At 39.5% G+C, this 17248-nt stretch overlaps 1 protein-coding gene across 3 annotated transcripts in view; it reads left to right on the top strand.

The window, feature by feature from the left end:
* ENOX1 (ecto-NOX disulfide-thiol exchanger 1) overlaps positions 1–17248 on the top strand; it is a 597960-nt gene that overhangs the window by 541076 nt on the left and 39636 nt on the right. For all 3 annotated transcript variants that reach the window (XM_030813342.1, XM_030813340.1, XM_030813341.1), the window contains one exon: positions 773–829. In XM_030813342.1, the coding sequence (XP_030669202.1) occupies positions 773–829 (57 nt within the window). The remainder of the gene's footprint in view (positions 1–772; positions 830–17248) is intronic.

Below are 17248 nucleotides of genomic sequence, written 5' to 3'. Positions count from 1 at the left end.
GTCAGGAAAAAATACTGGCAAAACAGTTGCAAGCCAGCTCGCCCTCTTCCTTTGCCGTCTGATTCTAAATGTCTGTTTTGCATCAGGATAGGATAAAATGACAATTAAAGGTTTCCTGAAACCTCCTTATAACTGATTACTCCTAAGCCTCTGAGAAAGAGAAATGTTTTCAAATGTTCACTGTTAAAAATCTCATTAGAGAAATATCATTTCTTCTAATGCCTCAGCGGCCAAGGAGATGTCATCCAAACTCTTTCTCTACCAAAGAAGCAACCGTCTTTAGTCCTCCAGAGATGTCAGTCATTCAAATATATTCTCGAGGACCTGTCTAATAGCACAGTAGCATGTTAAAAGCAGCTGAAAATGCATCATTCACGAATAATCGTTAATATAACATCATTTTGCTGGTGGCAACTTGCAAACACTGCAGGGTTTAAATTAATAGCAATCCAACTAGGAAATGAAATCATTTATTATTCTTAAGAACCAATTTTATACATTTTATGCCTATGGAACTGCTTTCTAATCTTATTATTTAAAAAATAATGACCAAGACCCATTTATTCTTTGCCAGGCATCAAACTTCATAAAATATTGGTCTCAAACTGGCTCCAATAAGGCTCATTAGAAATATGTACTCCATCTGTTTTACCTCATTGGAAGTTTTATAAAATGCAACCTCAGATAAATCAGTTAACAAGATGATATACTTAAGAGATTTGCTTGCTTATTCATTTTTTTGTTTTGTGTTGTTTTTCCTTAAAATTTGCAGTTAAAAGGTACCAAGGAATTGGTCGAGACCAATGGCCACAGCCATGAGGATTCAAATGTAGGTACCACAAACCTGGTATTTGTTCTTCTTGCTTGATGTTGGTTGAACATATGGGGATGTAGCACTTTATGTACCACATAAAGGAAATCAGAAGCTCTGCCTCTCAGCAGCTTAAGATTAATATATAGGGTTTGGCAAGAAAATGTGATTGACAGGCACTGCTGTTTTTAGCCTGGTTTATCAAATGTCAATTTAGAAGTATGTGAGCTAATCCCCACCATCAAAAATTCTAATTTCAATGAGTCTGTTTGAGCTCTTTGTATTTCCAAAACTATAACTGACAATATACTGGGAGGGAAATAGAAAGAGACCTGACAGGGTAATCAGTTGCGCATAACATGTATATTCATTAAGTTTGCCTGCCAGCGAAGGTGGTACCTAAATGACCGACATGCTGAAAAGGTCTCAGAGCAAACCCCTTCTCTCAGAGTAGCCCTTGAAATGTACTCCTTCTCTGTTCCTCACCCAGAACAGTAGCACAGTTCATCCATCTTCTTGATAGAGAATAATGTGTGATGGTACAAGATCCCAGTTACACCGTGACTTCCTCTCTTAGTGTTCCTTAAATATCCAATTGTCAAAAAGTATTCTTTTTGCCTTGAAAGTTCTTTAGTCTCAGGTGGAATATTATACCATGTAGATCATTGCCTCTCCATATGTTTGATGATTTTGTCTTTTTTAAATCTCTCTGATATCTGTATGTATTTGATTATCCTCATCAAAGAAAATGCTTACTAAGCAGTTCTTTTCACAGAACACAGAATTAGACACGATAATGAATGCCTGATTACACTACAGCTAGGAGAAATTATATATTTCTTGTTCACTCTTGTTTTAATTATATACAACAGAGAGCCTAATATTCAGAGTATCAAAAAAATCCCACTTAATCATTATTGTTCCTACCCAGCAGATATTTAACATATGATGTTTATTGAGGACTTATGTGCTCATAGTGCTCGGCTAAGTTCTAGGGGAACAGAAATGGGGGTTACAAAGAAATATAAGACTAGTTGTTTGCCCTGGGGGAACTTATAACTGAGTTAAGGAATTAAGAAACACATGACAAGATACAGGACATGATAAGTGTACAGGAAGTTGAGGCAGCTATGATGTGATGTAGTTTGAAATCCAGACTTTGCTGCTTATTAAATGTGTCAGCCTGACAAGTTACATAACCTCTCTGAGCTTCCTTTTTCTCACTTGTAAAAAGAATGGCAAAGCCTATCTCAAAAACATGTCATAACATTGTAATGAGCTAAGGCCTAGGAAAACCTTCAGGTGTTACCTGTATGGTTTCTTTGTGCTAGATAATCAAGAAATGTTTCCTGGATCTGTGGGACTTGGGTTTGGTTTTGGGGAGTGAACGGGATTGAGAAAGTGGAAAGCCAGAGGAGGAAGCCATTCATACAGAGCTCCCCATAGGCAATGTTGTGAGACATAGTTTATCTTTCCACTCTGATATTCATGACCCCCATCCTTACCCTAAAACCCTTCTTCAGCACCCTGTCTTCCAGGGACACATGGCTGCCACATTCTCAACCAAAACCTTCATATCCATTCCACACAGGGCCAGTCCTCCCTGGCTTCCAGGGAAGCTGCTGTCTGTTCGAGTAAGCCAGACGAAGTGGCAGTGGGCCTTAATTTCCTAGTTTGTAAAATGGGGATAACTCCTACCTTGCCTTCCTTAAGGCTTATTGTGAGAAGCAAATGAAATAATGTATGTGGAAGTACTTGTAATTGTGAGGTTCTAGCTAAGATGTTTTGATTATAAATTGATCTGCTGATTGAATTAGATGATACATGTAAAGACAGGACTAACACAGTATCTAGCCCATAGGCCCTTTTTGAAAAATTTTAAAAGTCATTTATTATTCAATGGAAAAAGTAAAGTGAGATAATCTTCGAGGTCTTTGTCCCTTCTACAGGAAAGTTTTCAGCTTTTTTAAGATACCTGTCTAGAGTCTATGACGTAGGCTTTGTAATCAACACGAAGCAATGACTGTTGAGAGATGGGGTTCTGACCCAGTACAAAGGAAGAGCAGCACCTTGACCTAGGGGGTGGGGGAGATATTTGTGAAGTAACAGAGCCTGACAGTCCTTGCCAGTCACTGCGGGTGGCCACCTCCCTCCCTAGGCAGAGGGCTGGGCTAATCTTTACAATCACTGCCTGTTTTATCAGGGGTTTCCCAGTTGGTGGATTACTCGCTCATCCTCTTTTCTGTCTGAACTTTGTCTCCTTTTGGAAGTTTCCCCAGTACCTCCACTAGGGTATGTGAAAGAAAAGAAATAATCATCAATTATTTTGCCCTCACATTAGGAGCACTGGCAACATATTTTGCAAATCTCTTTTTTTTTTTTTTTATTTTTGAGACGGAGTCTCGCTCTGTCGCCCAGGCTGGAGTGCAGTGGCGCGGTCTCAGCTCACTGCAAGCTCCGCCTCCCGGGTTCACGCCATTCTCCTGCCTCAGCCTCTCCAAGTAGCTGGGACTACAGGCGCCCATCACCACGCCCGGCTAATTTTTTGTATTTTTAGTAGAGACGGGGTTTCACCGTGGTCTCGATCTCCTGACCTCGTGATCCGCCTGCTTCGGCCTCCCAAAGTGCTGGGATTACAAGCGTGAGCCACCACGCCCGGCCTTGCAAATCTATTCTTAAATGCCTGAAATGAAGTCTACGTCTCATCTGAAGTTGCCACCAGCCTTGTGGTGGTCGAAAGAGACGAGGCCTTCAAACCCGACTGAGAGGGTTTGAATCCACTTTGATCACTGAGTAGCCATGTGACTGAAGCAAGTTATTTCTGAACTTCGCCTTCCTCATTTGTGTGTTAAATGAAACCATGTACATTAACACCAAGCCTAGAGTACAAACTCAACAGGTATTAATTCTCTCTTCATGCATCAACAGTATTTAATATAGGCTGGGTGTGAAGGTTCATGTCTGTATTCCCAGCACTTTGGGAGGCCGAGGTGGGCGGATCTCTTGAGCCTAGGAGTTCAAGACCAGACTGGGCAACATGGCGCACCTGCAGTACCAGCTACTTGGGAGGCTGAATCAGGAGGATCACTTGAGCCCAGGAGGCAGAGGTTGCAGTGAGCCGAGATCACACCGCTGCACTCCAGTGTAGGTGACAGAGTGAGACCCTGTCTCAACAAATAAAAAAGTATTTAATATAGCAGACAGGACTTTTGGCAGGATGAATTTTAAGGCAGAACACAAGGTTTAAAGCCTCTGGCCCAAAGGCTATTGTCTGAGACAAATAAATTGTTTTTCATTATAATTATTTACATGTGGGGGCAGGAATTTCATGCATTATCATTTATTAATAACAATTATACAGTGGACTGGTGCCAACTTAGCTGGGTGTTCTTGTGAGAGCTGACAATTGTTTTTTTAAAACCACTATGTTTTATTATAAAAGTAAAAAACAAAAGTATGTTCGAAGCTTGCAAATTATAGAAAGAAAAGAATATAGGGGTAAGGAAAAAAAAAATCTTGGTATTTCATTACTCAGAGATAACCACCATTAACACTTTATTTTAGTTTTTTCCAGTCACGTATATGACCAGAGGGAAAAGCCCATAAATAAATGAATAAATAAGTACTATCATCTTGTCTTCAGTTTTGTACCTTTTTGATTTTTCATTATATCATAAATATTTTTCTTGTCACCAAATGTTCCTCAAAGACATGATTTTTAATGGCTGTATAATGTAGATATGAAATAATTGAACCACACGCCTGTGTGTCAGGCATTTAACTTCCTGTTGTTGCTATTATAAATCTGTAATTAACATATCCATAAATCTTGGTTGCATCTCATATTTGTTTCTGGGGGATTCTGTATATTAATAGCTGTGTGGTGGAGTCTGACAGGGAACTTCAAACTTCTGGAATTGCCTGGCATTCAGAATGCTGGTGCGGCTGCTGCACCCTTATAGTATCTATTAGTTGTCCTGAAGGAATCCACTAAAGGATATATAGAGTCTTGAATTTCCTCATTTGTCTTAGTCTCAAGACTCATCTAGCTTATGGTCTGTCAGTATTACTTTCCTGTTGTTTTTACGTTCTACTGTGTACCACCAGGATCTGACCAACACATTGTCCAGCATGCTTGAGGTCTGAAAACAGATACACCCTTAAAAAGCCCAACCCTTGCCCCTTATCACAAGCTCTTCTGCGAAGGCATGCCCAGGAGAAAAGTTTTCTGAAAGCAGATTTAAAACTGTTAGGGCCAGAAACTGAAGTCAACTGCAAAGGCCTTGTTCTCCAAGAGGACTTGCGCAGTTCACGCTCACGCCTGCTGGTTGTTTTCTCTTTGTATTTGGAACTGGATATATTAACGACAGATAGGCAAGTCAACCGTTTAAGTGTAACCAAATTTAAAACTAACCTTTATTCCAGTTTCTTTAAGGATTTCAGTTGTTTCAGACCCAATTTTCTTTCCTGAAAGGCAAACCTATAAATTTTCTTTTCATCTCTGTCTCTGAGCTATCTCCACATTGCTAGGACTGCTGAATAACTAACCTGGTGCCTGGTAATTATGTATAACAGAATCAACATCTTAAATTGTAAATATATATATATATATATAATGTTCTTATCTTGCATCTTTTTTGATGACCTTCCTCCCGGCAGGATCGCCACCTATGATCCTTGCATGTGTGTGTCTGATGGAGGGGAAGGATGGGGAGGGAGAACTGTAGGATCAGGTAGGAGGAATGAAATACAGTGACAGCTTCAGCCAGCAATGTTTAAAGCAATTTGATCTAAAAGCTTCCCATGAATTTTCTCTCCTCCCATCCCTGTTTCTGTTATAGAAAAGTTGCTACCTCACATTCCTCTATTTGCTCAATTCACACTCCCACACTGGGGTTAAAGAAATCATGTGCAATTTGTAAAGATGTTTAATTGGTGATGCTGAAGGTTGCCACTGTCAAACAGAACACCCTTCCCATCCACCAATAAAACAAAAACACAAAAGAAAAAAGACTTTTCAGTTTTTCACATCACCTCCTTAAGAAAGTAAATCCTCGGAGCTGTCTTTAAATCTGTCAGAGTAAAGACGTTAGAAGTGTATGGAAGAGATATGTGCAAAGAACATTCTTCAAGTTTAGTACAGCACAGCAGAAGGCTATCGTTAACCATGTATTTTAGTGATGTATGTGAGGGCACCTCTGCACTTGCTGAGTCCTCTGCTCAGTTTCTGAGTGTAGCTTCCACCCTTTAGGCAGGGAGGTGTGAGAAAGCATACATACTGATGTACCAAACGAGGCAAAAAAGAAAAAGCCTCTATGAAAGAATGGGACCATATCTTCTAAAGGTAAAAAACAACTCAGGCTGGATTCTTTCTTCCCAGAACTTGTTGCCTGGTCTTAGGGGCCCCGATCTTGAACTGGGAGAGGAGCAGATAAAACAGAAAGGGACAGATACAAGGTTTCACACCACAGCTCTATCTAAAGGAAAATGAGGCCAGGCACGGTGGCTCACACCTGTAATCCCAGCACTTTGGGAGGCCGAGGCAGGTGGATCATGAGGTCAGGAGTTTAAGATCAGCCTGGCCAACATGGTGAAACCCTGTCTCTACTAAAAATACAAAAATTAGCTGGGCATGATGGCACGTGCCTGTAAGTCCCAGCTACTCGGGAGGCTGAGGTAGGAGAATTGCTTGAACCGGGACCCACGAGGCAGAGGTAGCAGTGAGCCGAGATCGTACCACTGCACTCCAGCCTGGGCTACAGCAAGACTCAGTCTCAAAGGAAAAAAAAAAAAAAGGAAAATGAGCCCAGACCCACCAGGACTAAGCCCAGCAAACACTAGCATGGGACCAAAGGTGTCGCAGCTCTTGCATCCTGCTCCATATGTTTCTCCTTCGAGCCTTCCTCCTTGCTGCCCTCGACCTGTACAGAGACCTCATTTGTGTCCCCACACAGCCTGACATCAGTTTCTACTTGGTACACCCACGAACATTCATTGAGGGAGGCAGCAGAGTGTAGAGGTTAAGAACAGATCTGGACATGAAGCAGCCCAGTTTCAATCTGAGTGACCCTGAGCCATACACTGAACCCCCGCACCTCCATTTTGTTCACCTCCAAAATGAAGGTAATAACCATACCTACCTCATAGGGTACTGTGAGCCTTGCTTTGCGGTGCTGATGTGATCAGCATGTGTTAGACAGTGCTGTTACCCAGCCTTGGACACACTGGGCACTGGGCAAAGTTTCGGAGACCCTGTGGTGAGTTATAAAGTGTGATTTCTGCCCCCACATGGAGCTGACTCCATGTCCTCATGCCTTTCACTTACCAAAACCTGCTAGTCCTGTTTCATTCCATCAGGACTCATTCTCTGCCTGCAGGTCAGTATCACAGTGGAAATGATGAGCTTGAAGTAATTTATTTGTATTTTTCCAGCAATCCTCTGGAGACGAGACCTTTTTTGGAAGGACTGGCTCCATGGTAGGCTTGGGAGGAGAGGCTAGCAGGAGTGGGGCACAATGAGTGGTACAGAGAACTTTACGGCCTTCAAAAAAGCTCAACTGGAAAATCAGGAGCCACTTTGTCTTCCCTTTAGAGAGGGATGGGCCCATATCTGTAGATGTCTGAGGTCACCTTTGCTCTGCAGATGCCTGAAGTCAAGAAGGTGGACTTTTCATGGACTAATATTTCCTTTACCCTATTGAATATATTACCCTGTCCACATATTAAATGCTCATACCCAGAACTTGCTCTTCTCCCCCAGTTATAGCCCTGTAACATTATTGCTTTTCTCCTGCCAATGTTTCCTTCCCCACCTCTAACCCTACTCTCCCTCTACAACTCCTGCCCCTATGCAGCTGCCTTCTTCCAGCTGTTTCACCACATTTTCTGCTGTGAATTAACTGCATGTGCTGCAATTCACTGTGAAACCCATAGTTCCATCTGAAAAAATCCACACATGTCCCAACCCAGCACCCTTGAAAAGGTCAATGATTGCAAAGGGACGTTGTAAGGACACCCCCATCCCAGCATGTACAGAGCTCCAAGGAAGGATTAGAGAGGGAACTCCTGTCAAAAACAGACAGAAGCTGGCTCATGGTGAGTGTTCTTGTATCCAGTCAAGGCTCAGAGAAGTTTCCTTCCCAGACACCTCAATGCCAACTGACAATGTTTCCACTACTGGAGGCTGGGGCTAGAAGTTTGTCCTTTTTATAAGGGCCAGAGTTGGTGGTACCTGCTTGGTCATTAGTGAATTTGGAGCATGTAACAGGATTAGCAGGTTTAATAAAGCTGACAGATTGAGTTTAGAGAAGTGAAAATACCTTCTTCCTCCAGGCCAGGTTAGAGAAAATCAGGCAAAAGGAAACAAATTTCAGTGCTGTGTGAAATGGTCTGACATAGACATGGATACCTGTATAGATAAAACCAAGATCTGAACAAAAGTTACCCATTTTGGAGACAGAATGTCCTTCCCCAGAAAGGTTCATGAAAATCCTACCAGAGATAAATGCAAAAGCAATTGTTTTGAATGGAGATTGGTAACTTTTATAGAGCCAATATACATACATATAAATATACATAAATACTGTTATCCCTAAGTACCATTTTCTTTTTGTGGAAAATGTAGAAATGCAGAAAAAAATAAAAAGATAACCATTTGCCATCTCACCACTCACAAATTAGTTTCCACTTCTTTCTATTTCCATTATCTTTGTTTATGTGCATGTATATACATTTTTATCAAATTTATAGCATATCGTGGACAATTTTACAACCTACATTTTTCTTTATCAATAATGAGCATTTGCCCATGTTATTAAATAGGTTTTTAAAATGTATTTTATCAGTGCATAATAGATGTACGTATTTTCAGGTACCTGTGATATTTTCATATATTCATATAATGTATAATGATCAAATCAGGACAATTGGATATCCATTGCCTTAAACACTTTTCATTATTCTGTGAACACTCAAATTCTTCTCTTATAGCTATGTTGAAATATACAATAGATTACTGTTAACTCTTGTCAACCTACTGAACTATCAAACTCTATTCTCTCTAAGTGTATTCTTGTACCCAATAATCAACCTCTCTTCATCCCTAACCCTAACCCTGCCTGGACTCTGGCAACCAATCTACTCTCCATCTTCATGAGATCTACTTTTTTAGCTCCCCCATACGAGTGAGAACACATGGTGTTTAACTTTCCTTGTGTCTGGGTTATTTCACTTTACGTAATCACCTCCAGTTTCATTCATGTTGCTGCAAATGACAGGATTCCATTCTCTGTATGGCTAAATAGTATTCCATTGTGTATATACATACCACAGTTTCTTTATCCATTCATCTGATGATGGACACTAGGTTCTTTATTTTGACTATTGTGAATAGTACTGCAATATATCAATATATCTCTTTGGTGTATTGATTTTCTTTCTTTTGAATATATACCCAGTAACGGGATTGCCGGATCATATGGTAGCTCGAATTTTACTTTTCCGAAGAACCTCCATACTGTTTTCTACAACAGCTGTACTAATTTACATTCCCACTAACAGCATACTAGGGATCCCCTTTCTTCAAATCCTTACCGCCATCCATTATTTTTTGTCTTTTTGATAAAAGCCATTTTAACTGAGGTGAGATGATGTCTCACTGTGGTTTTGATTTGCATTTCTCTGATGATTACTGATGTTCATCTTTTTTTTTTTTCATATAACTGTTGGCCATTTGTATGTCCTCTTTTAAGAAATGTCTATTCAGATATTTTTCCTATTTTTAATCAGATTATTTGTCTTTTTGCTATTGAGTTCCTTATGTTTTAATTCCTTATATTACGGTTGTTAATCACTTATCAGATGGAGAGTTTGCAAATATTTTCTCCCATTCTGTAGGTTGTCTCTTCAGTTTGTTGATTGTTTCCCTTGCTGTGCAAATACTTTTTAGCTTAATGTAATTCCATTTGTCTATTTTTGCTTCTGCTGCCTGTGCTTTTGAGGTTTTTCTCAAAAAATCTTTGCGCAGACCAGTGTCCTGGAGCATTTCCCCAATGTTTTCTTCTAGTAGTTTCATACTTTTGGGTCTTACATTTACATATTTAATCCATTTTGACTTGATTTTCGTACATGGTGAGAGATAGGGGTCTAGTTTCATTCTTCTGCATACTGTTTTCCTAGCACCACTATTGAAAAGACTGTCCTTTCCCCAATCTATGTTTTTGACACCTTTGTTGAAAATCAGTTGGCTATAAATGCATGGATTTATTTCTAGGTTCTCTACTCTTAACAGTCTTATGTGTTTGTTTTTATGCTAGTAGCATGCTGTTTTGGTTACTGTGGCTTCATAGTATATTTTGAAGTCAGGTAGTGTGATGCCTCCAGCTTTGTTCTTTTTGCTCAGGACTGCATTGGCTATTTGGGATCTTCTGTGGTTTCATATAAATTTTAGGACTTTTTTCTGTTTCTATGAAGAATGTCACTGGTATCTTGATAGCGATTGCATTGAATCTCTAAATTGCTAGGGTAGTATTGACCTTTTTAATAATATCAGTTCTTCCAATCCATGGGCATGGAATATCTTCCCATTTTTTTGTGTAATCCTCAATTTCTTCATCAGTATTTCATAATTGTCCTTGTAGAGATCTTTTACTTTTTCACTTAAACTTATTCCTAGGCATTTTACATTTTTTTAGCTATTGTAAATGAGTTTTCTTGATTTCTTTTTCAGATTGTTTGCTGTTGGCATATATAAATACTACTGATTTCTGTACATTGATTTTGTATCCTGCAGCTTTACTGAATTCATCAGTTCTACCAGTTTTTTGGCGGAGTCATTAGGGTTTTCTAAATATAAGATCATGTCATCTGTGAACAAGGCTAATTTGGCTTTTTCCATCCGATTTGGATGCTCTTTCTTTCACTTGCCTAATTGCTCTGGCTAAGACTTCCAGTATTATGTTGAGTAAAAGTGGTAAAATGGGTATTCTCATCTTTTTCCAGATATTAGAGGGAAAACATTCCATTTTTCCCTATCTTGTATGATATTAACTGTGTTTGTCATATATTGTCTTTATTATTTTGATGTATGTTCCTTCTATACCTGGTCTGTTGAGAGTTTTTATCATGAAGAGATGTTGAATTTTCCCAAATGCTTTTTCACCATCTATGAAATCATCATATGGTTTCCATTCTTGGTTCTGTTAATGTGATGTACCACTTTATTAATCTGCATATGTTAAAACATCCTTGAATCTCTGGGATGAATTCCACTTGGTCATGGTGAATGGTCTTTTTAATTTGTTGCTGAATTAGGTTTGCTGGAATTTTGTTGAGGATTTTTTGCATCTATGTTTATCATGAATATTATAAAGGCCTGTGGTTTAACAGTTTCAGTTGGATTACTGTTTGTTCTTCTTTTTTAATACATGGTAGAATTCAGCAGTGAAGCCATCAGGTTCTGAACTTTTCTTTGTAAGACTTTTTATTACTGCTTCAATCTCATTACTTGTTATTGGTATGTTCAGGTTTTGTTCAATCTTGGTAGATTATATGTGTCCAGGAATTTATCCATTTCTTCTAGGTGTTCCAATTTGTTAGTATATAGTTATTCATAATAGACTCTAAGGATAATTTGTATCTTCTGTGGTATCAGTTGTTTTGTGATTTTTAATGACTGCCTAATATTTCGTGCCACAGATGTACTCTAATTTCTTTAATCAGTCCCTGCTGTGCGACTTTAAAATCTTACTTGTTTTTGTTCTCATGGATAATAGGCAGTGGATATTGACAATGTATTGGTTAATTCAGCTATCATTTAAAGCAATTTATAAATAGGGAAGCTTTTGTACTTGATTGGAATTTAGGAACAGAGGAAGATTCACTGATTTTTTTTAATTAAAGCTAAGCCCCTACTTGGTAAATAATGAAATAAACAGCCCATAATAATGGCTAGATATTACCACATAGAGAAGATACTGAGTTCCTCAACAGGAGAGGAAATAACCTCAATAATATTTGCATTTTGAAGAGAAAGGCAAATTTTTTATACTACATAAATAATTTAGAAGAACAATACTCAGATATGCTATTTGAGGTCGTGTGCTGTGAACTCTATGTCCGAACCTTCTTTGTGGCCTAGGGATTCTAGAGCCTATGCTCTGTATGGACCCCAGACCAAGGTTAATGGCCACCCTTACCCAAATGAGACTTGTCCATCCTCTCGAGAAAATATGTGAGATTAAGAAGAGTGATTAATTAAAAGTTAACAAAATGAGTTCTAACCCAACCCCAAAATTAAGCATTTATTTCTACTTATGGCCAAGAAGTTTCAGGTAAGCTCCAAACCGTCAACAAGGGATGCATATACAAACATACAGACATGACTTGCATGCAAGCAATATCATTTTAAAGTCAAATGAACCTAGAGGGCTCAATTACAGTATTCCTGCGTCACAAGAGGTATGGCTTAGCACTGCCTGATACCCTGAGCAACAAGGAACAGGAGGAACATTCAGTAGCATCTGTGGAAAGAGTCGGGAGCCCAAAAGGTGGACAGAAGCAGAAGATTACCCTAGTGCCTCATGAAGACAGCAGGTGAGGGGACAAGGCACCAGGATTAGTGGTATAAAAACAGCCAGGAGCAAGGATGAACCAGCAGGTGAACTCCCCTTCCTCTTAGTTCTGTATGCTACTCAGGAGCCACAGGGCTTCCCAGATATTTGTTTTTATGATTTAGATTATTAAATATTCCATAGTGATTTCCACATCACTTCATTTCTGCTAACCGCATGTGAGACCAGGAAGGGGAGAGTTGTGAAATGCACCAGCCAGTGCTGGTCTGACTCCATCCTTGACACTGGTCTTCGGCAAGGATTCCTTGCCTGGTACTCTCCAGCTCTCCCAGGATGGTTCTGCAGTGCTGCAAAGGGCAGTCATTCTCTATTTCTTCACACACTGCTCATCTCCAACCTCATCCATCTCATTGACACATAGCTCACTGGGATATGGCATTTCTTTGAGGCAATATGTAGGAAAATGACAAGGAAAAAAGTATGTACAAAGATAGAATGAAGAAAAAAGGGAAGAAAGGCGGGAAAGACTGGAACAGGAAGAGCTGCCCAGGTTTCATGGTGCTCTGCACATCAGCCCTTCTAAATTGACCGTGGCAGGCGGCAGAGCAGCAGTTTTCACCATCATGCAACTGCCCTGCCAACTCTAGCTGTGAAGTTTGCTTGCATCAAAGGTATGTTTGCGGTTGCACAAATATCCACACTTAATGAAATGCTTATCCTAAAATAAGGCTCTTGAATTGGAAGCAAAAAAGCTCAAATGTCAGTCTATAAGTAACATGTTTGGTGGTCTTCCTGGGGGAAGCAAAGATTGGACTTGGCAATAAATATGTTTAAATTTCCCGCAGCAAATTGGAATGTGTCCTAATCCTTCCAACCTCAAAACTCTTCCCAGCTCTGATGGAGACCCCCACTTCCCTTGCTGGGGCCTAACAGTGAGAACTATCCCTAGTTGTGAGTTCATGGCCACCAAATGCAGCTACACCTTCCCTCCTTACTGACCTGCCACCATGCCCAGGGGGACCTGACATCCTGTTTGTAGCCAGCTATAACTGGGCATTTAAATCAAACCTCCAAGACTATGAACCCCACACTGGTGGCTTTAAATCTAACCTAGGGTTTCACAAATTCAGCAAACTGCACCTCAATGTTCATCTCCTCCACGTGTTCCTAATTGAGGCAGAGCAAAAGTTTAATTTGGAAGGAAAGCTGTTGCCCAAAGGAAAAGGCATTCACATGTTTTGTTACAGTTTTAAATTATGTTTTTATCGAAAGATAGCAAGAGTTTCCTGAAGAAGAAAAAAAAAAAGACTGCATTTCTTAGCTGTGCAGACATCAGAGCCAGGGAAGTCTTTCCGTGTCACCCTCTCTGGGCAGCAGCCCCTTGCCAGGTATATGGAGGCCATTCTCTGAAAACTCTAGGTTCCCCTGAAAACATTCAGCCGGGCTTGGAACACTTAATAGAGTAGAAATCTATTAATTTTTTTTTCCAGGAAAAACCTCAAAGTCTCAGCTTTCCCAGCTTGAAACTGTCCTTGCAGGGGAGACTTGTGATGATCAGTAACACGTCGTTTCTATTGTTCTGTCAGCCTCTCTGTGAGATTACAGAGTGGCTTTCTCTGTCTGGACAATTTCCAGACTGTTCAGTGTATGCTGGTGAGCTACTTATGTTTATGAGACTTGCAGAATCTAATTTGCAAAGGCAATTTCTTTCCATGCCAACTTTTAGGAAGATGACTTGAAACTACGGGAACAGTATGCAAGTACAATCTATATCAAGCCCCAATACCTGTGTCAGTATAATTCTCTGGCCCCCTCACTACACACATGCACAATCACACACACATATTTGGATAACATATAAGTCTCACAGCTGTAAGCATATATATCATTCTTGACCATTTTATATGACAGTATTCAAACTAGTCCCCTTGGTAAAAACAGAATAACTATCAGCCTGGTATTCAGAAAAAGTGTTCGCCTGATTTCCTGAATAAATGGCTTGAGTCAACAGGTCAAATTCAGCTTGGTGCACCATTCATTAAAAATTCCAAATAATTAGATTTTGTACTGATAACTCAGCTTCTCCATTTATCTTATCGCCCTTTTTGTCTGCAATGCAGATTCTGCCTGTTTTTAAGCCTACCTCAATTCCTGTTTCTTAGGTCCTTACCCTAAAATCAGTCCAAATCAATCACCATCTTCTCCCGATTCCTACAATTTATCATCATTCCAACCATCTTGAACAACCCACTTCTGACAGGCTTATCTCCCCAACTAAGATAATGTTCCTTAAAGTGGAGAATTTGTGTGTATTCCTTGCAGAACCTAACACAGTAATGAGCCTATGCAGGTAGGTACATTACTAATACTCATCGATTGATGATTGCATTGATGGAAGTGCAGCAGCCTCAGTCAGCTTGTGAATCTGTTTGGAATGGTTAGGTGAGAAGTACAAATCTTCCTTCTGCATATTATCTGCAGGTGATCTTGCAGGTAAACACACATCACTCCAGTTAACTTTAAGATGTGTATAAAAGTCTCGTGGACTGACAGTTAAAACTGAAGTGGTAGAGATCACATCATCCAACTTTCTTATTTTACAGGTTTTAATTAGATATATGTTTTCTTGTCTAATTATTGTGCCTGTGAGTCTTATGTTTTCTGAGGCTATACTTCTCAAACTTTAATAAGCAATCGAATCAAAGATAGCTTTTTAAAACACAGATTTCTGGATTCCACCCTAGACTTTTCCACTGGGCAGGTCCAAGCTGGGGACTGAGAATTTGCATTTCTAGTAAGCTCCCAGATAATGCCAGTGTCACCAGTCTGCGGACCATACTTTTCCACAGACTGTCCACCCCAGGACAGGCTAGGTGCCACTCTGGGCTTCCCCAGCACCCTGGCTCTTCCTTTTTCATGGCTTATATTACACTCTGTTTAATATATTTTACATGGCTTATATCATACTGTATTTTAATACATTTTACAAAGCTGGCTGCCCTCTAGACTCCTACATTCTTTGATAGCAGGAACCACTATTATTCATCTTTGAATCTTGTCATCTTAACACAAAATGTACCCTTATTGTAGGTACCCAATAAATGAAAAGAGGAGGAGGCTCAATAAATTCCAATCAAATTATACTGAACTGAGGTGTACAGATACATCATTTAATCCAAATGTTTAAATTTGCTGCCATTCAACCCCCAAAAGAAAATACATCATTAGTAATTGTGAGACTCTGGTTCTTAAGGAATCACATTGATTTAGATAATACGCAAAAAAGATCAGTGGACCCATAACTAGCCACTTGTAACAAGGTCCATCCAAGTCCACATGACAGGCACAATGCCGCCTGTTGGGAGCGTGTTGGATCACAGAGCAGTCACTGTCCTCCAGGAGCACATGGCCCAATGAAGAGAGGGCACACAACTGAAAAGGGAACTCACTCAAGACTGACTGCAGGCTTCTCAGTAAGGAACAGACTTGAGGTGGGGTCAAGGGCTTGAACCAAGTGGAGAAGCTATAGTTTCCTGAGAGGTCATTCAGACAGAAGGCAGCATGGACTAAAGGCCCTGGGGTATGACTGCCTGGGGCCCAGTCATGATGCCACTAACTTCCAGGTGTGTGAACTTAAGGAAGCTACTTACTATTATTATCTCCACTTTACAGATTAAACAGTGAGGCATACTTGTGCCTCAGTGTTTAATCTGTAAAATGGAGATAGTAAGAGACCAGCACCTGTCATCTACCAAGCACTCAGTAAAGGCTGTGAGTATTATTATCACCACTATTATTTGTATTATTTGGTTTATAATCAGAGGATCTCCAGTGCACCATGCAGAAGCAATCAGGAACACTTGGTTCTTGGAATAGTTCTCATATGTGGCATATGCAAGGCAGCGGTGAATAGAGAGAATTCAATTTGGGGGTATGAGAGAAGGAAGATACTCAATGTTTACTAAGATCTCACAGTATGCCAGGAAAACCTTGTAAAATTTGATTTTACTTTAATAATAATCAAATCTTTCTCTTTCTCATTTATCAGATTGTGTCCCATCTATTTTTATGAGCTAATTTACCACTATAAAGGTCAAAAAACCCTCTAAATTTCAACATTACTATTAGTAACATAAACTCAGCAGGTGAAAATTATGATAGTGGGTGCTTTGTAGCAGAGAAAAATAAGAAATGTCATACTGAGAAATGGACTGAGAAAATAACATGCCAAGAGCACCATAATACAATTAATCTTTACCAGCATTAGAGTTAGTATCATACAAGATAAATCAAACCAACTAATTCTGGATGCACATACATACATTTTTAAAACAGTATTTCACTTTAGTTTCTTCTGTTTGCTGCTCTATTTTTGTTGGTTGAGGAGATGTTTCATGTTAGTACTTTTTCAGGCTGTGAAGGGCATGGACTTGAGTAGCTATAGCAGTGTGAGTTACATTTTCTACATACTGAAGAGAAAGACACAGCTATTTTTGAGATCAAGTGTATTTTTTCATTTGGTTATGTCTACAGTGGCATATAGTAAAACTAAAAATAAAATACTACAACTTAACAGTTTAATGAATGGGGTTACTGGATACAAAGGGATTTTTTTTCTCATTTTTAGATCAGTTTTGTTTAACATGGCTGTCACAAAACTAGACCAAAAGAAAGTCATTTAATTACCAGCTTGAGACCACAATTTAAGCATGGTGTGAACTGTGATAGTCATTATTAAGTTAAGATCCAGGCAGCAGTGATCCTCTTAGTATTTAATGGGAAACATTAAGAAATTGAAATGATCCTTTCCTATCAAAGTCTGTGTTCTTTATGTAGAATATTCTATTTGGGGGCTATATATGTATCA

This window comes from Nomascus leucogenys, chromosome 5 (genome assembly GCF_006542625.1).
Source record: "Nomascus leucogenys isolate Asia chromosome 5, Asia_NLE_v1, whole genome shotgun sequence".
Classification (NCBI taxonomy): Eukaryota; Metazoa; Chordata; class Mammalia; order Primates; family Hylobatidae; genus Nomascus; species Nomascus leucogenys.
Note: the sequence above shows the minus strand (reverse complement) of the source record. Positions and strands in the feature narration are given on the sequence as shown.